Source organism: Myzus persicae, unplaced genomic scaffold (genome assembly GCF_001856785.1).
Source record: "Myzus persicae strain clone G006 unplaced genomic scaffold, MPER_G0061.0, whole genome shotgun sequence".
Taxonomy (NCBI): Eukaryota; Metazoa; Arthropoda; class Insecta; order Hemiptera; family Aphididae; genus Myzus; species Myzus persicae.
Window position 1 is genome coordinate 1 of NW_019104256.1, and position 21,690 is coordinate 21,690.

Genomic DNA, 21,690 nt, shown 5'->3' on the forward strand with positions numbered 1-21,690 from the left:
GGTATCTATTCACATCTGTATTGAATGTAATAATATTTAGAAGACCTTCAATTAATTACTTCTCCTTAAATCTTAATGTTTTTAACTCAAATGGCTCCATTCTAATGGAAAAATCTTCATGATTATGGACTTAATATTGAATTTATATTTCTGCTAAATGTTGGTCAGAAACTTAGTTTATAAAAACGCATAAAAATACGGCTGTCTGGTGCTGCTGCGTTTTATTACAGCAGCGTTCGACAAAGTTCGTTTCCTACCCCCTGATCCGCTACAACTGCCGCTTCATAGTTCATAACCGATTTTTGACGAGTACACACCGCCAGCGATGAGCTTGGCTATAAATAATATTATAATAATCATTAACCACGGTGACATAACAATAATAATAATTATGTTCTTTAAATCGCAACTATCTATATTATAATATTCTGGGTTGTACGTATTTGATTTAAATTGTAAAATAAAATTATGAAAATTAGTGGAAATAATTATCCGATTTCGACCATTTTTTTTTCAACATGTCTGAAATGTTCCTGTATATTGAAGTATTTTGCTGCGAGTAAAAAAATAATAATCCTGGTAAACCTTTTAAAGCTAATCATTCAAATACTTAACATTTTAAAAGGCCGCATAGGATTTGTTTTTTTAACTTATTGAATATTATTACCCATAAAAAACAAAGTTTGTTGTAATGTCTCAGTAGTGCAAATCAATTAGGTATTGTTAGATAAAAAGAAACAAATAAACAATAATTATTTATACAGAAATATAATAAAATAATTTTAAAAAATGTTACAACCTTTATTAAATAAATATTAACTGTGAAGAATATAAAAATCGATTATTATTGACAGTAATTATTATTAAAAATATCATTAAAACTGTAGATAATATAAAAATGTTCTATTATAATTACACATGAAAATTGCAAAAATCATAATTTGATAATATTTTAATTAATTTACTATCAATAGTACGTTAGTATTATATGTAGTTATACATAATATAGGTATACATACAAATAATACAACATAAAATGTTGTACAATATATAATAATTTGTAATACAATTTGTTTGTTTCACTTGTCTATACATAATTATAAAGGATAATAATTATCAGAAAATTACATAGTTTTTTTTAAAAAAACTTCTGAGTATCAAATTTTAACTAATAAACAATTATTTATAAAACTATTTAATTATTTTTGTGTAACACTGGGACGATATGCAAGTCCTACATCATTTTCTGATTATAACTTTTTTTTTGTATTTTTAAGTATTTTAAAGTATATTGTAAATATTAAAACAACTAAGTATTTATTCGCATAAACGAATTCATATGTCTTTTCTATAGTAAGGGAATCAATTTGTCCTGTTGGTGTAGCTATGTGTTTATTCGATTAAAAAAGTCTTTATTGAATTTAAGATTTTTTATTTCATTTATTTCATAAATAATCAGTTATGTTAATTGTAATTAGCGCAATTATGATTTATAAATATTGTGTTGAAATATATCGTATTCGTGCGAAACTAGTTTTATAACATAATATAATAAAAAAAAACATAAAAATAATACTTAGGTATCTATTATAATATATACATAAACTTTGTTTCCGATTTTAATTACAGTATTTACTTCCGGAAATAGTTGACCCGCTGTTTAAATATCGACTAATATGGTGTCTGACGTACGAGAACCGGAAAAAAATATTGCAATAAAATTATTTTAAATATTTTTTTTCATTATTATTATTATAAGAATTAAGCCTCTGCAGCTTGACCGATTCTGACATTAGATTTTTACATTTAGTACTGAAAATCTACAGTAAAGAATATAACTATGTTATTTACAATGTGTTTTCAAAATGTGTGTCTTTGATACAATTTAGTGTGTTTTTGATGGTTTTTTCGTCTTGGCCTAGGGACTGATGGAGAAACTCGGATATGTTGTATTTGTTTCTTGTTTTAAATATTGTTTTGTTATTGAACAATACATTTTCTCCGAGTGCTATGCGAGTTTATGATATGCATTATACATTTATAAATGTTAGTTTATTTATTAGCTAATAAATTTGGATTTAGGTTTGATATTGGTAATCTACGCATGTACACATATACGGGCGCATTTGATCACGTACCTTAGTAGTTAGTACCTTTTTACAGCTAACGTATTTAATATTTTTTCTATAATAAATTAATATAAAAGTCAATAAGTAAAAACGCTGTACGACTGAACAAGGTATCAAGATGTCTTACGTTTAGAAAATTATTTATAGGTCGTAATAAAAAAGTGATAAAGCTATAAAATTATTCAAAATTTGATGTAAATTGTATTTTATATTTTATCTATTGCATTTATGAACAAGTTAGATTGTAGTGTTTGTTAAATGCACGTGCCATAAACAATTTATTTTTGCCGATTTCACCGCTTTGAAATCAACATTTTGTAAAATCCTTTCTTAGTGGAACCTGACATTATAATATTAATCCATCTTCAAAACTTCAATTCGATAACTCAAATAGGTTCGGCTCTGCGTTGATTATTGTTAAAGTAGTTCCTTTACATGTATAAAGAAGATGAAATATTATTATTATTATAATTATAAGTATAAGTATTACAATAAAAATAAAAATGTATAATTATGCTCAAATACATAAGCTCCAAAACAAGATAATCATAAAACATCGTATCGTGACGATTTTAAATATTTTTAAATAATTGGTCGTTGATTGGAATGAACTTCCTATGTAAAATAAAGTGTAGATTTCTGGAAACATAAGAAACGTTTTAAACAAAAAAATCACATAGCAGTTATTTCATAGACGGTTTATAGACGATTTGCCATGAACAATGTACGTCTAAAATATGGTTAAAAAACGCATGCTAAGTCAGAAATCGGCGTGTAAACTTTCTTCATTTTTAATTTTCAGAAATGTATTAACTTTATGCTATATATGCGTATTTTATTACAATATGATTAACAGAAATGTTTTCTTTAGGGGAAATTATTAATTGCAAATTAATTTATTGAGAGGATATTAGATTATAGTAGAATAATTAGATATCTCACATATAAGAAAAAGGTTAAATTTGTATCAGGTAGATTACATGATACATTACATAATATATTAGAAAAGTAACGGTAGACCACACGCACTTTAGTGGTACCCAATTAATACCATCTAGTTACAATAAGTAAAAATTAGTTCAACCAAAATATTTAACTGTAATAATTTACCTTTACCGAATTGTACAAAAATTAGCACAAACCAATTTCAGAGAGTACAGAATTTAGTAAACATTAACACTTAATGCAATGTTAAATGATTAAATAAAATAACATTAATTTTAATTTTTATCGATAGATTTGTATTCTCCAATAAAGTTACTTCTATATGAGCTATCAATCAATATTTAAGAAATGTGTTGTATGATATTTTTCAAGTGTTAAGCTTTATAGTGAATTGACAATTACAAATAAAGTTCTGAAAATCTTCACTGTACTTTCCTGGTCAATATGAATTTAAGAAGAACCCAAACAACAAAATTTGTTCTCCAGTTTCTTTGAAATCTACTCAGCTCAATGAAAATCTAGCGAAAAATAACTCTTTTTTTAACTGTGAACAATTAAATAATTTTTTTTATTTCATATTAAATAAGACAAAATGTTTGTATATCTACTTGATAATCCCTTTTTAATGAACTATCAACTAAATTTCTAAAATGTTATAGTATTTAATGAGTTGTTGCATAATCATCAATTATTAATCGCTTATAGCATACCTTAAAATTTATTATAAAAAAAATTACATACATATAATACATATTATGTTTAAGTGGCTAATATTGAAAAATTTGAATTTCTATAACTCGTAAAAATGTATAGGATTCAACAATACAATTTTTTTAAACATTTTTCCAAAATGTTTGTTCTTGATAAATCTTGAGTATCAATGTCAAAGTGGTAAAGCTCTTTTACTCATAAATACAATTATACCAATCATTCACAAATAAATTTCCTATAAAATAGTATATGAAGAGGGAAAAGTATAGGTTTAACCACTCTGACTCTGCTGTATTACATATTAGTGTAAAATATTATGTGTCGAGTCTAGCCTGCAGCCATTGCGCAAGGCACTGTAATGTGGATGTGTTTTAAATTTGAGTTCGAAGTTCAATGATTTATCATTGCACACAAAAAAAAAGGGCTGTATAGATCTGTCTACCGTCTACCGTCTACCTATAGGTACTACTATCTGTATTTATCCACATCCCATTTCTAACTGTACGCTAACAACTAAGGTAGACAATTAGGTATTGACTAATCATTAACTATTATCTACAGTGGTCGGCACCAAACTAATACATTCGTTTTTATCTACCTAAAAATGATGTCAGCAGTTTTCTATTTATTATTATTACTGCTATCGTTGTTTGTTTCCTCGTTCTGTCCCGAGATACCTATATTATGAGAACAAAAATCCACGACGCTCCAGACTTCTGCTCTCGTGGTCAGCAATCTTGCCCAAAGTGGCTAAGATTATTTGATAATTGTCAAACGGTCACAAGCTCACAAAGTCACGACGTCTAATGCCGTCGTTTGCCAATACAGATCCTGCCTGATTTATTAATCTGATTATGTGTAATTTCTATTATTATGAGTGTGCTTGTGATTTTATAATATTATTTACTGTATTGTAATGACTTCCGTTACCTCAAATATGTGTCGATTGATACACGTTCAAGAGGGCTTAATTTGAATAATTAAAATAAAATAATCTTGTTCAAATATTGCTGTAGAGTGGCAAAACCATTAGTTCGCATATTATTGCAGTCACGATGTTGCCGGTAGCTATAGGATGATACACAACCAGATAATCAATGTATTGTTTTTAGCTTTCCTACTTTAAGACAAATTTCTTCAACAAACTGTTTGAATTAAGAGCTATTGAGTTCAATAATTGAGTAACTTTGCATTTTTTAATAGTTACTTGGTATTTTTTTTTATATTTTATTAAGCATTTTTTTCAATAATTTTAATGATGTCCGACTTTTAAAATATATTGCCCACATAGATTTTTATTTTTATTTTTTCTTATAAATTTACTGTCGTATAAGTTGAATAAATACCACAAATTGTATTAATAACTCTAATTTAAAATATTCTACACTTGATCGATTATTATATTACTAAAATCGTTATTTTTTGGTATGTTTTATCGATTAAAGTGTATTTTAAATTGGATTGTTTGAGATCTTAACACAATTGTAAGGTTTTTTATGTATCATGTACAACACTAACAAACTTATATGGCTATATCGTATCTAATATTAGATTTATTTAATATTTTTGTAAAACCATTTTAAAGGACTGCCTATTATTCTTTGGATAGACATTTTGATAACTGAAAAACTACTAGTTTAATTTTTAAATTAGGTACTCCAAATTTTTAAAAAAAATATCCCCTTAAAAAATACAGTAAAAAGGGAAGATTTCTTATTTGAAAAACATGCGTGTACACATCACAGGAAAATCCTTTAATAGAACATTAAATCTCAAGAATTTGAAAATATGGTCCTCAAATATATTTAAAAATTCCGAAAGTTGGAATTTAAATAAATAAATTTTTAATTGAAAAACGGAGAAAAACTCGTGAAGTTTTGAATCACCCTCTATATTCTATATATTCATGTAATCTTATTGTGTATGTATGTTTATGGATATATAATACAGGTTATTTATGTCATATCATTTAAGTGCAAATTCTTAAACAAACAAACAGTATTGCTTATCTTTTCATGCCCGAAAACTCTTAGTTTTTAGTGTGGGTGGAATAATCTTAAAATGGTAATTTGTTACTACAGTTACCTATGTGTTAAATTATATTGAATAAAATCATTATTTTTATATTTTGTCAATATAAAGTTGTACTGCAGGGGACTGTAACAGTCAGATTAGTCTCAACTAACTACTTATTTTAATTATTACTTAATTGTTACTGTTACTTTAACCATTACTGGTTTTAAGTTAATTACTATTAAGGTAAGGAAGTATTACTATCTATGTATATTAAATTCGACAATATTTTACTAAAAAATATATTGAATAAACCAACAAAAAAATGTATATCATTTTAGTGACGATGTATAAAAGTTATTTATATTTTAGAATCCATCCATTTTTTGATTCATTATTATTTTTGTAAATATATCAATGTGATTATAAAAATGAGTATTTTAATATAAGGATTGAAATTTTCGATTTTAATTTCAATGTATCTATTAATTTTTCAATTTTTATAATATTGAACAATAATTGTTTAATATTTTTTTGATTGTTATTAAAATTAAAACATAATTTATAATTTGGTATATTTATTTGCAAAATTGTAAATTGCGTGTCCGGTAGTGGAATAAAAAAAACAACGAAAATAACTGAGAAAGAACAATCATATTGACCTGTTCGTCATATTGCTGAACTTAAAATAAAATCTTTTTTTTAAGTTAAATAAAATGTTGAGTATGATTATTAAAAATATTGATTCTGTAGATTATTAACGATTTTTATCGATACATAATATAAAGGATTTATAAAATGCACCCTTTTAGTCTTAAAACCTCAAAATCCTGAACGTAATATACACAATGCAAAATACACAGCAAATACCTGAAGCCAGTAAATTTGAACCAACAAATTATGCATGTAAGGAATCATCGTATAAGGAGATATTTAATGCATTACAGTCCTTACGAAAGTAAGTTGAAAGTGATTTTAACTGCTAGATAAATTATTGACAAATTTTCGTTTTTAGACATGAGGTTTTTTGTGATATTATACTTAAAACAGATGATAACCAAATAATATTCGCACATAAAGTAATTTTAGCATCGGCAAGTCCATATTTCTATGCGATGTTCACAAAATTTGCAGAAAGAAATCATGACATTGTTGTCATGAAACAATTCGATTCAACGGCCTTAAAGCTCTTAGTGAATTTTATTTACTCTGGAGAAATTATTGTCACTGAAAAAAACTTCCAAGTAATATAGATAAAGTTTCATTTTATCACAGAGAACAAAAAAAACTTAAATTGTTTTATGTTCATTTCTCAAGGTTTTGTTAACAGCTGCAAATCACTTGCAATTACAAAAAGTAAAAGAGGCATGTTGTGATTTTTTACAGTCTCAAATTTGCCCCACAAATTGTATTGGTATAAATGCAATAGCTGATTTACATAGCTGTACAAAATTGGTAACAAGTTCAGAATTATATATTCGAAAACACTTTTTGTACGAAATAGTATTTATTTTTACGATCCTATAAGGACATTTTATTTATTATTGCTTTATTTTTATTAATAGAGAAGTTGTTGGTGGTGACGAATTCCTATCCTTATCATCCGATCAAGTGGTTAAGTTGATCTCCAACGATGAACTTATAGTTCCATCTGAAGAAAAAGTAGGCAAACTAAAATTGCTTATAGTTATATTTTAGTAAGCCTGTGCATAAACGAGTTAAAAAGTTTAAATAAAGTTAAAAATTAGTTGATTATTATAACTTTTAGAATTTAATTTTTTATTAACTTAACTGATTTTTATTGATATAAACCAAACAAATAACGAGTTACATTTAATCGAATTAAAATTACGTTATTTAAAAAAAATTAAATAATAAATATAATACAATTATTATTTATTATTGATGATGCATTGATGCAAATTGCACAAACATTTACTTTTTCGTATTTTAAACCATATAGCTGGCTATTTATACATTTAAATACAAATAAAATAACTTAACACAAGTTAATAATTTAATTGTAAGTCTCCATATAATTTTTAACTTAACTGAGTTTAAAAAAATGTAAACAACTATTAACATTTACACTTTTCAAAACGTTTTCTATCAACAGTTATCCTAACTCAATTAAAATCACTTACTTATCTAGTATTATATTTTAGTGTTGGGGAAGACAAAACAAAGTACCTAACAAACTTACATAGTTACATATATGCCCTCGAATTAATTTATTAGCCTATTTATTGTTGTAGGTATTTGAAAGTGTTATTCGATGGGTAAGACATGAATTAGATTCTAGAAAATATATTTTGCCTCAATTAATGGAACATGTCCGTTTATCATTAATATCAAAAAATTACATATTAAAAAAAGTAGCCGAGGAACCTCTTATTAAGAGTTGTCTTGAAAGTAAGTTTCTTCTTTATATAGGTATGCTATTATAGTGAGCTGATTTATATTTTTTAAAAATATATATTTATATATTATTATATATTTATCATTTTAAGGTAAAGATTACATAATTGAAGCATTACATTTTCATTTACTCAAGTCCGATGAGCTCATCCCACAAAACATCCGGAATACACCTAGACTTGGAGATAAAGTATTACTCTGTTATAATTTATTTCTCTTTCCAATATGTTTAACGATTTAGTTATAACAGGTTATTCTAGTTGTTGGCGGAGATACCTATGAAGATGGGAACACAGTATGGTATGACCCAAAGATGAACCGATGGCATATTTTACATGAAACGATTCCATGCCGTAATGGATGTGGTGTAGCTGTAGTGAATGATTATTTAGTATTTGCTATGGGTGGTTTTGATGATGATTTATCAACTTTTCGGTCTGTTGACCTGCTAGATTTATCTTTAGAATCTCCTTGTTGGAAACCAAGTGTTGACATGTTAACTGATCGGAGTTCTTTTGGAGTTGGTGTAATTAATAATTGCGTATATGCCGTAAGTAATATTGAATTATAATGTATTACCTTATTCGTTATTTCCGTCATGCAGTAGGACAGTAGGTAAATATACATTATATTTCAGATTGGTGGCTCCAATGGTAAGCTGCAACACTTAGAAACTGCTGAAGTTTTTGACTGCAATACTCAAAAATGGAAAATGATACCTAGTATGTCTACTTACAGGGTTGATTTTGGGATCGGAGTACTGAATAATCGTTTATACGTGGTAAATAAATGTGTTTTATTTTAAATTGTCTAATAATTGGTTATAATAATTGGAATTGGAATAAAACAATCCCCTCAAAATGAATCACGGAATGCATTCCCAAAATAAAATATATCGATTATTTAACAATTAAATGAATGCTAAAACAATTAATACAAATACTTGTTTATATTATACCAACTATCTATTCAATAATTTACTAATTTCAGAAGAAACCTATTTATTTTCATCGAGCAAATAAACCTATGCAGGAGTAATTTGATTTTCAGAACTCAATTTCATTTTTGTTACAGATTTTTACATAATTTCATAAAAAAAAATAATCTTATTAATAATCTCAATGTTTGAAAATGATAATACAAATAATATAAAAGTAATATGATTTATTATGATGTTTATTTTCAACATTAAACATAGTTTAATTTTTGATTTTCTTTAAATAGTGAATCTTTCAAACGAAAAGTTGAATATACAATATAATTATTTTAAAATACAACAATGTATGTATTACTAAATAAAATATCAAATTAAATAATATATAAGTTCAAAAATTATTAGAAATTAAAAATCAATCTTGATCAATGAACTTATGTATTGTGTAATTTGATATTCTATTTAATAATACATACATTGTTGTATTTAAAAATAATTATATTGCATATTCAACTTTTCATAAATAGATACTCAATCACATTTATTGATAATGCTATGCAATAATATTTTATTCCGGGGATGTTTTTTGAGGGCATGGGATTTTTATTTTTAAGCTACTTTCATTAATTCAGTTTGTAGGTTGGAGGTGATACGTTATCAGGCCAGCCCTCAAACACTGTTGAATGTTATAATCCCATTCTTGAGACATGGACACCTGTCGAAAAATTGCATGTACCTCGCCGAAATGCTGGTGTAGGGGTCTTAAAAGGTATACTATATGCTGTTGGCGGCTCATGTGGATACTTATCTCTGAGTAGCGTCGAAGCATACAGACCAGGTATAGGTTGGTTTAATATTGCAGTCATGCATTTTCCTCGAAGAAACCCAGGTAACTTATCGTAGAATACTTCATAATTATTTTACGAAACATTTTTTTTTTAAGATATGCAAATTTTTATTTTTTTATCTTAATATTTTAACACAGGGGTAGTTGCATTAGATGGTTTATTGTATGCCATCGGTGGATATAACCAAGTTACTGCTTTGGATTCTATAGAATGTTACTGCCCCGAGACCAAAATTTGGACCATAGTCACAGAATCAATCAATGTTAAACTAGTTACAGGAGGAGGTGCAGTAGTCATTAATAGGCCACGACATTTTAAAACTTGTTAAAAATCATGATTTCTTCTTTTTACACAGTTTAGGTATAAAATATACCTAAATATTTTCTCATATTGTATGATAGTACTCACATAATTTATTGTTTAATTGAAAAATGTTAATATCATATTCGCCAATATAACAAAAATTTCCAGATAATTTTGGTTTTAAAAATGTTTAATTTCTATAGCTTTTAGGTCTGACAGTGTTGGTTAGTAATTATGTAATGCAAATGTGGAGGATTTGCCACACAAATTAAAAATTACTGTAACAAAATTATTTTTTGCCGTAACGCTGTAATAATTTCAGTATATTTTATTTAAATTAACGCAATTGTCACGAAATTACTTTTTAAAAGTGATTTTTATGTAACAATGTGTTATTTTCCATGTTATTAAAATAAGTAATGAATTCTTTGCTCTATGATGTAGAGTGTATGCCAAAAATTAGGGGCTTAGATATTCAAAAAAAATGTTCTTGCGATTCCGAAAATTTTTGATATTAATCGACAAAAGGTATAATTAAAGATACCATACATTAATACGTTTACATTTATTCATGTATAATAATATTAAGTCATTGATAATGTAGATAATCATTGTTATACCTACCCATATAATTTTTGTAATAATCAAGAGTATACCAACTACTTATTAGTTGTAATGGACTGATTTTGTAATTCATAATTTAGAAGAAACTACTAACTAGTATCATCAAGAAAATGAATTAAATAGTATTTATATACATATTAAATGATTATTTGTATTTGGTTCTAAACGTACAAGAAAAATGGCTAAATTGGAATTATTTTTTTATTTGAATATAATATGTTTTGTGTTTCAAATTGATGGTTGCCATTGTAGAGTTCAATTATTTCAGGCTGGATGTTCGGGTGGCGTAAAAGATTGATTTTTAAGTGACCTGCAGGCAGTCTAAGTGTTAACTAGCCACAGCTTTGACACGTTTGTTTTCATACGACGGATAAGTTTGTGTACCACATAGATTGCTTGGTGAATGCATATAATTTATAACCTTGTCATCAACTTACATCACAGATACCTCTACTTCAGTTGACATTTTTATAATAATTATAAAAAACTACAAACATTTGCAGATTATTTTGCAGGTTGTAACATTATGAAATACCGTAACCAAAAAATCTTAGTTAATGAATCTGGGAGAATATGAGATGTGCACTATTATTTATTTATTTTTCTCTTTATAATATTGAGTTAGTTCAAGTTTTTTTATTATAATGATAACACGGAACTCTGTATAGGCTATTTATTAGCTAGGTTACTGTCGCAAGTGCATTTTTGACGGTATCTTATAATTTGGATATAATATTAGGTATACTACTTTCAGTGTAATAATTGTATACTATTTACTACAATATTATCATAGTATAGTAAGCGTATTGATGAAACATATTTTATAGTGTTTAAAAACGTAATAACTGTAATAATATAATTTTATTAAGCTAATTAACTGTTTCTCTAAGCACAGCCAGGGACGGCTCATCAGGGGAGACTTTGAGACTGCGTCTACCCTTAAAAAAAAAAACCATCAACTTGATAATACTAATGTATAGAAATATTTTTTTATTTTAATTGAAAATATATTATATTGTTTTCATTGTTTATTTTTATAAATCGGAGGTCACAAAATCGAAAACATATTAATAGTTATCTCAATGGAAATACAATTTTAGTCATTTCTACGACAGTCTAATCCGCGAATTATAGACGCTTTTGAAACTGGGTTCACGACATTAATTGCCGTGCCGCTGAACCGTGGTTAATTAGTTTTATACATTTTAGTCGCTGTTCATTCCTTGTTTAATAACTACTATTACACGTTTTAACGTTTATCTATCTAATATTTATTATTTTTGACATTTTTATAAGTATTTGTTATTATTTTAAAAATGTAAAAAAACCAAATCATAGAATTTTTACTAACCAGTGGCTTTAATGCTTAAACGTACGAACAAAAAACTGTATGTTATAATATAATTTAAGTCTCCCCAAAACATTAACTCACGAGCCTATACTGCCTTGGGGGGGGGGGGGGTATATACATAATAATGTATTATGAAATAATAATTTATTTATTTATATATATTAACGGGCGAAGCCCTTTTCAATAATTTAACACAAAACAATTAAAATTTAGATGCCATATAAAAGTTTAAACATGATAGTAATTCAATAATAATAATAATAATAATAATAATAATAGGTAATATCAAATAATAATAAATAATAATACATATGTATTGTAAATGCCAAACTTTCGCCTTACATTTCGACCTTACGTTATACAGTAGGCCAGTAGGGTCTCGATAATCCGAACACAGGCTAATCCGAAAGACGCGGTAATCCAAACGGGCTTGAGAATTATCTTATCTTATTGAATATGTACATAATATGTATTTATAAATAGTATTTTCCGATAATAAAATATTTCGATTATGTTCATTATGATTATTAATATTTTTATATATTCATTGCCTTTTGAAATTACGAAAAATTCGTTGCAATGACAACACTATTTGTTTATTTCTAATATTTAAAACACTCAACATAAATTTGTACACTGAAATGCATTAAAAAAAATTCGTAGGACTAATTATTAGAGAATTAATTTCAAGATACACCGTGAAGGCTGTGACGGAAGTCACCGCAGAAGATTATTGGTGGCATGCTCAAACGCTCCGTGGCCATCGTGGCGGATTCGCTAAGACAGTCCGAGAAGTATTTGATGTGCTATTCAGATCTCCGCCGAAATCTCTAGAAATATTAGATATTGTAGGAGCATGGATCCGTGAGCCACAGACACATATCAATGTAAGTGTAGTTTCATCAAGACGTACCTTAATTATTTTTTATTATAATCGGATTATAATTCCTGAAGGTAATGTTCCCTAACACTGGTCAATCAAGGGATAGACAATTTAGGTTCTTTTAGAGCGATTTCGATGAATATGTTATTAAACGAGACAGGTGGTACAATCCAATCGACGATTATACCTTTAAACCGTCAAGTCAAACACTGGGCGATATTGATGATGTCCATAAAACATATGATTACCCAACATTTCCAACTCCAAATGAACGTCCACCATGTGTCCATGTTTACCACCCCGCAAAAGAGCAGTTTGTGAAGACTATGTTGAACTTTCACCCCCGCGACGAGCCTACAAGAAGGTGAAGAACCGACATTATATGATGCATATACTAGAAGTGAAATTCACGAAGTTGAGATGACAGATTCGGCAACTGCAACAGACATTAAAATTGTCAAGACGACAGAATCAGCGGCTGTCACTGATGATCATTAAGTCGAAGAAAATGGGTATAAAATTATGATGGAGCAAAGAATAAAATCTTTAGAAGATTTAGTTTGAGTTTATATTGAGTACATATTATTTTTTAATGTAAAATATATTCATATTAGGTACACTTGCTTTACTGAGAACTGAAATGGAGGACATGACAAGTAATATAATAATATATCAGTCTACCTATAATAGTATTAAACATTATTTTTTCATTTAACATTCGTTTAGGAAACCGTTCTAAGACTCGGATCTTAATCAGAGTGAATCAAGACCAACCGACCACGCATTGCCACATAATCGTCAAATGCACCTCCAGCATCGCCATCGGTCCACTATAATTATATCGATGCCACCACCAACACTGGTAAACACTATCCGCCGATGCCAACGCCAACACCAGTACACTCGGTACCTATGCCACCACCTCCACCTCCAACACCATCTGTAACCACAGGTTTTGGGTTACCACCGCCACCTCCATCGCTCCCGATGATGAGGTCTGACACACCTGGGTTTCGAATTGAGAGGCAGGAGATATTAAATATTAGATATTAGACACCTTTCTGGTGTCCGGGCCAAATAAAAAGGCTCCCTTACTTACAGTCGGATACCTATAACGACCGAACTATTATTAAGTCCGTCGTTCTAAGCCGCCAGGTCAGAGAAAAAGTTACTTTTTGATTAAAAACTTTCATGGAAAGATCATATATATTATTTTTGTAATTTTCCAGAGAGCAAAAATGTATTTTATTGAAATTTTTAAAATATTATTTTTATGATTAAATGAATTTATAGTATTTTATAATATTAAAAAAATATCTATCAAATATCAGTTTGCCACTGGATTATCATTCATGTTCTTTTAAAAATTATGGTATGCAGGTATTACCCCCACATACGATGAGGAGCAATGTCAAACATTATGTACAAAAGAAAGCCAACCAGATAATGTATAGCCTGCAAGACTTTTGGAAGAACCACAACTAACCAGAACATATCAACACCCCATTGTTTACCGGAGAGGGTGTCAATGCAAAAACTGGAGGTAAACCATTTCTAGCAGCAGTAATAAAAAGATGGAAGTCGACGATATATACGTACAATTTCCGTACGGCAGATGTCACATTTATGAATACCTACAAATATCATAACAGTCAAATATAGTACCATTTACAACACAATTCCCGAATGGAAAATTCAAACCTATAAAAAAAAATGCTCAAGACCGACAGAAACGACAAATTAGGAATCATAAAAAAGCCTCATACAATATTTAAATAATTAATTTTTTAGTATTTTAAATAATTGAATAATTAATGTAATGAACGTAAAAATCCTACTGTACACATTTAGAAGTAAGAGTTTTAAGGGCCACCCTTGCCTTAACTGGCCGGGGTCGGCGAGTTGGAGGTAGCTTACTAGCGCCAGCAAAACCCTAGTGAAAGGAAAACCACGATAAAAAATTCTGAGCTGGCATTTTCTCTGAATAGGTGATAAGAGAGAGAGCCGATAAGGTCAGAGGCAGCCTGCTCCCGCTTGAGCAAATGCCCTAAGGGAAGGACAACCCGGAAAAACCCTCAACCCCAAAACTCGTGAAGGGGGAGTACTTGGCACAGAGGTCAGTTTGTGTCCACCTGGCACCCCCCACAGTATTTGCCTTCACTGCGGTACGCTGCACTGCCCCTGTGCGACTTTTTATTTCATGCCAACTCGTGAGAACAATATGGAAAAAAATGACCGGCTTGAGAAATTGGAAAAGAGAAACGAATCGGAAACTGGAAACATTGGAGAGAACGGAAAACGGAACTAGAACACTGCCCACGAAGCAGGATCAAATGTTTTTATTGAAAAAGTACATTTTTCTTGTAGTTACGATATACAGTATATTATGTAACGTAAATGGTCTTTGATTATGTTTTATATATTTTTTTTAAATTATGTTTGAAAGTCGAAGAAACTATTCATAAAAATCAATCTGAACTTATTTAAGGCTACCACTCGGCCGTACCTGGCAACAAACGAAACAGATCAACCGGAGATGAACATGCTAGTAGTAAATTGTCACGATCACCAAGAGCCGCCCTCGACAAACGAAAGCGGTCTCTTGATGAAGATGAGGCCATACTAAAAAATAGCACACCTCAAAACATGTCAGAAGTAAGTAGTACGTCAACGACCCGATACATAATAATGAAATATACGGTCGATAATAGTGCTAAATAATAGCAGTTGAGAAATATTAGGGGATCAATAGACTAGGTTTTTTTTAATCAGTACAGACTTTGACAACTTTTTTCAAAATCTCGAAAATTTTAAACAAGGATGCTCATAAATAGTTCATACTTTTACCAAAAAATCTAAAAAGCTCATAAACAGATTTGTTTTGTTATGGACATTTTAAGTTCAGTTTTTTACGAACAAATTAGATAATTAAACTAAAATTAATATATTAATATATTTACGATATTTTATTAATAATTTTAGTATATAATCTATTTATTAGAGAAGATTAGCATGACGCAGATAATGAGAAGTAGTACTCAGATATTGAGATCGGTGCACACTTGCCAAACACACACTGCTGCAAAATCTAGGCACTTGAAAGAAGTAAGTCGTACTTAGTTACCCTCCATCGTTCTATTGATTTATCATTGTAGTTTATATATTATTTCAATCGTTTTTTAAACCCTCACTGTGCAGTTATTACTATGATAAAGTTCAGAACTCTAATGTGCACTAAAACCCCTTAAAATTAATTAAACCAACTGATCATTGACTATACTTTTTTAAGCTTTTTCGTACCCATTATAATTAATTTATAATTATAATTATGTTTTCAAATTATAAATGTATTTAATATTTTTGCATTTTTCATGGAGGGCATAATAAGATTCAACGGGAAAAATAAAATATAGTCCGGCCAATTGAGGTTCAATAATAATAATATAATATAATTTAATACAGTTTTGTATTAAGTTTTAGTTTTGGCCATCAAAAATAAAACATATTATTGCCAATTGTGAGGTACCGAAAAATGGACTATAAATTATAATGAGAGTAATGTAGGTAAATTGCCTATACAGGTTTCCGTGTTACCTATAAACAAGTATACGTCTCGGAGTAAAAATATTATTATTATTTTATTATTATGTTTATCATTGTCTAGGTAATTCAATATTATTATTGTAGCTGGAACACGTAGACGAACATACGCACTTATCATCAAAATATTTAGAGTACCCTCGTTGAGACAATTTAAGTAATAATGAAAGTATTGATGTTATATAGCATGAATACGTAGCCGAACATACGCACTTGTCATCCCGATAAATATGCCTCGTTGAGATGTGAATACCGACTCATACAATAATAATAATAATAATAATGTATTTTGGGAAACAATTATTGTTATGATCTTGGATAAGGACAGAGAGCTATACAAAAATGTACTGAAAAACGGCAATATTTATACCGACCGGGAACGTATTTAGGGAGGGTCAAGTGTACCCTGTTACCTGGGGCTTCAAATTCAAAACCTGTTCAAAGCAATTATTACAACTCGAAAATGTACGTCTGTTCATCAATTGGTCGGAAAATATTTTAATAATTACAAAAAAAATTTAAAGTGAACTAAAAAAAAAAAAAACTAAAAAAGTTTTTTGTGTTGGCATTATTTACGACAATTTTGTACAGAAATAACATGTATATGCATATTATTTGTTGCTGTAATGTTATATAGCAGATTTTGAAGAAATTATCACTTTATTTTCAAATCTTCAATGTAGGAGAAGTTTATCTAGTTTATTATTATTACTAAAATTAATCAGAAGAAGTGCAATAATAATAAATAATACATTTTTTTCAATCTATATTTTGTTTTTATAGTATATATAGTATGGCTACTAGATAGGGTACCATAAATACTCGATTCTTTTCATATAATATATTATACGATAATTTTTTTTTACAATAAGAAATAAATATATTAAACGCTTATTATATGGAACTCTTTAAAATACAAATATTTTATTAAAATTCTACTAACAATGATCAAACCATCAAGGAAAACAAACTTGTTTTACTTCATACGATAGACCACATGATTGACAATTACGCGAGTTTTTCTAATTAAGTATAGTAACTTAGTTAATTCATTGAAATACGTATTTCATTTGAACGAATTATAAACTTAGCACCAAAAATAAGATATTTAGATATATAATATGTTTAAAAATAAATACATTGAATAGAAGAATAAATTACAAAAAAAAAATATTAAATATTAATACAATTAATTGAAATGAACTATCAGAAGAATATATAAATGATAAATTCAAATTTTATATCCAATCATAGATAGTATCGGTTAAGAAGTTATTGAAACAGAAGTTTTTTGTCCATGGACAAATTGCATAGAACAAATAATCAATAATCATATGGAACAGATTCACAGTATGTTAAAATCTAAACTTGCAATCAATAACTCGAAATGATCAATATTTTTAGGTAACAGAACATTTTTTTTAGTCCCTAATATATTAACTATTACACATGAAAAACCTATGCCAATACATTGTTTTGATTTTTGCATATATATTTTTTTCGTAACTTTTATCTATTTTCAAATCATAAATTTATTTCATTTTTTGCAGTTTTTATGCAAATAATTATAAATTGTTTTGCTTTTTCAAATATTATCCATCATAGTTTTTGAAATATTTAACGTATCTAATTATTTTGTATTTTGATATGTATACTTAACAATTATTTTGATTTTTCATGCTTTATGACGTGTTTTATTATTCTATATAATACCTACCTACCGGTTTTTGATATGTTATTATATACCTAGAATTATTGTTGCAATATAATTGTCGTATTAGAATGTCTATGAATATATTTATATAAATTTATTATGTTTATTGTTTGAACATTATTTCGTATATGACGTTCAAAATACATATACTTTATTAAACGTCTACGTAAGTACAGTGCATAATTAGGTTAGATATGAACAAACCATTTTTTATAAATCCATTAATATACCCGACTGCCATTGAATTCGCAAAAAAACGATGATAGCGAATATACGTTGTATTATTATGTAACTGTGCCTATATTTTTCCGTCAACAGAAATGTCGATGTCGAATCTGGTTTGTAATAATCTAAATTCAAATTATCAATTTCTCACATAACATCATTTTTAGGTACAAGAACGACTTTTTAAAAGAAGTATTCTTAATAAATTTGTATGTCTGTAATCAAAGCTTATAAACTGTATTATTCATATTTTAGACAATATTAACAATTTAATTTAATTTAATTTAATTTGAGTCCAATTAAATAAGGTGGATTCGCCATTAGTCTGAAGCATAATATTACTACTTATTGTGTTTTATTTCAACATTACTGGACATTATCTAATGAATAATAAACCATATTGGAATAACTTTAATAAAAATGTTGACTCTCTTTGATTAAATTACTATATGAATAAACAGTAACAAATTGTATAGAAATAAATCCAAATAAATTACTATTTTTAAAACCTACTTTCTAATTTTCTAATTCTTATAATTGAAATAAAAATTTAATTAATTCTTTTAATTCAAAATTGAATATTTAAAACCTCAACAATAAATTCCCGGTCTCTTGTATGAAAACGTGCTCGAAAGCGTATTCGAATTTCAAATTCATGCATTCTGCAGTTTTCACGGTAATTTCTTTCTCGAGTACATTATTAATACTCAAGTCTCACATATTAAAACGAATTAAAACACGTCATAAGTATTTCATTTATTTTTGAGCAGATTTTCTGCGGAACATGTTTTTATGTTGTTGCTACTTACAGTAATACAATTACATTTTGAAACATCTTGTCTATAGTAGGTATAAAATATTTTTGCGGTCATCTGAAATGGATTCGGGAACCGTAAAATCGATCATAAAAGTGGTCCGGCACTAAAAATCGTTTCCAAAAGCCGTGCCCAAAATCGAAAAGAATATAGATGGGCGGCAGTGCCGCCGTTAACAATTGTCTAGACAGCGAGACAGCGAGAACGGAAGAAATGCAGCGGATGTAGACACTCCGGCGGTGCTAGTGGATTAATAAATAGATAAATAAACATTGACAACACGATTTGGCAGTGCGTGAAGACGCCGATGGAGGCCAACGAGGAAGAGGAGGGTAAAAAAAACGAGGCAGGGGCGTTAGACGTCCACTCAAGACGTTCCAGGTTTGACTTCAATATTTTGTTGTATGTGTTCATTTCCAGTAAAAAAACCAAAATGGTTTCATCATAAATGTACATTTTTATATCTAAATGTACAATAATAAATATTCAAGTCCGTCCCGACTTTCAGGTGTACGACTGGACCGGTGACAACATGTAATTCATCAGGGGCAACAACGAGAGCCTACCTATCGATCAGAGCTGGAGAGTATTTTTCATGCAAATAACTATAAACTATTTTCCATATATTATTATTATTAAACTTATTAAAATATTTAATATATTTATATATATATTTTTTTTTTTTGACACGTATACAGTTATTTTGTATTATTTTCAATACAAATTTCCAAAAAGTAATAAATATAAAAGTAATCGTTTTCGCTCAGATAATATTCCACTGATTTTAGTTTTTTTTTATGAATGTCGATAAAAAGATTTCGATACGATCCAAATCAGATAAATTAAACGTGGTGTTAGTAGAAAAGTAAGTGCAATAGTTTTTTAAATTACAGCAAAATGATTTTCTTTCAAACGTTTAGCAATGACAGTCAAAAAATGTCCAAATAAAGGTATAAACGAAGTAAAAATGAGAGCATTGGCTTTAGTAACAGCTTTAAGTCCAAGAAAAATATTCAGCTGCTCAACCACCGAGTACTGAATTTTGTAATACAGTAGAGTCTCGCTAATCCGGACTGTAGATGGGTCCGGACGCTATCCGGATTATCGAAAATCAGGATTAAATGGAATGACGTTTTTTTAACTTACTAATAAATGTAAACAAAAAATACCTCATGTATTTATACAAATTCAAAATTTATTGATTAACAATTTTACATTACACATCATTATTGTCATTATACTATTATAGTGATAAATGTATTACATACAGGGGCGTCATTTCAACTTTTCAATAGGGATGCAAACATTTGAATCAGGCCAATTGATCCCTCCACCAGTCCATTTATATATCCTGTTTATTTAGCGGAACTTAAAAAAATTTCCGATCGCTTCGCTCACTCATATCCCCACATTTTAATATTCAAATACTCATTAATACTTTTTTTTTCAAACATATTTAACCAATTTCATATAAATAAAAAAAGTTATATATTATTTTAAAAATATTCATTGCCTAATCATTGTCACCAACATAAAAATAAAAATAATAGATAATATTATTAACTATTAAGTATACACCAGATTAAACAATGTTAATAAAACTGGTCGTCGACGGTCTATGTAGTGGGAGAAATGAGACCACGAAACAACGGAGAGTTGCAAACCACTTGCGATCTCTCACACCGGCGCGGCAGAGGCACATTGTTTCTTATAAATAGAAAGGTTACGCAACGAGTTTTGATAAGATGTAATACTGTAATAGATGTATTCAATACTTCAATAGGACAATAGGTTCTTATGAAAAACTCGCACCATTACAGCGCGTTTGCATCTTACATTTTATCGACGACGCGACGCGCGACGGCGCAATTATAACATTTTATACGGGCCATTGGCCAAACAAACATTTAAAAAATAGGGCTGCCAATGTATAGTCTGAATCCCCCAAATGACGCCCCTGATTACATATGTAAATATATCAATACAAATTTAAAGAAAATAAGGCTGAACTCACTTGAAAAAATAATGAAAACACAATACATATCGAAAAGATAATATCTTATAATCATGGGTGTTCCCGAATATATACATTAAACATGAGTACTAAAGTACGAAATATAGATTTCCGGATTATCCGGATGTCCGGATTAGCAATGACCAGATTAGTGAGGCCACTG

General features: G+C 28.5%; 1 protein-coding gene and 1 long non-coding RNA gene across 11 annotated transcripts; both read left to right on the forward strand.

The window, feature by feature from the left end:
• The first annotated feature begins 5,807 nt into the window (after positions 1 to 5,807).
• LOC111040527 (ring canal kelch homolog) lies at positions 5,808 to 11,067 on the forward strand. Of its 2 annotated transcripts, XM_022324462.1 has the most exons (11): positions 5,809 to 6,044; positions 6,611 to 6,756; positions 6,814 to 7,042; positions 7,116 to 7,291; positions 7,364 to 7,460; positions 8,054 to 8,210; positions 8,309 to 8,406; positions 8,467 to 8,766; positions 8,854 to 8,997; positions 9,790 to 10,039; positions 10,136 to 11,067. In XM_022324462.1, the coding sequence occupies exons 2-11, from the start codon at positions 6,647 to 6,649 to the stop codon at positions 10,324 to 10,326; spliced, it is 1,752 nt and encodes a 583-aa protein (XP_022180154.1). In that variant the 5' UTR covers positions 5,809 to 6,044; positions 6,611 to 6,646; the 3' UTR covers positions 10,327 to 11,067. The 2 variants fall into 2 exon arrangements, with proteins under 2 accessions (XP_022180155.1, XP_022180154.1); XM_022324463.1 differs by lacking the exon at positions 10,136 to 11,067 and having other exon boundaries at positions 5,808 to 6,044; positions 9,783 to 9,906.
• A 1,436-nt stretch (positions 11,068 to 12,503) lies between these two features.
• Positions 12,504 to 20,180, forward strand: LOC111040528. 9 transcript variants are annotated; one of them, XR_002605212.1, is made up of 7 exons: positions 12,505 to 13,163; positions 13,231 to 13,815; positions 13,886 to 15,509; positions 15,606 to 15,814; positions 16,142 to 16,264; positions 19,545 to 19,894; positions 20,022 to 20,180. It is a non-coding gene; the product is annotated as an uncharacterized LOC111040528 (long non-coding RNA). The 9 variants fall into 9 exon arrangements; XR_002605213.1 differs by having other exon boundaries at positions 15,648 to 15,814; XR_002605214.1 differs by having other exon boundaries at positions 13,886 to 14,702; positions 15,148 to 15,814.
• The last annotated feature ends 1,510 nt before the right edge of the window (positions 20,181 to 21,690 follow it).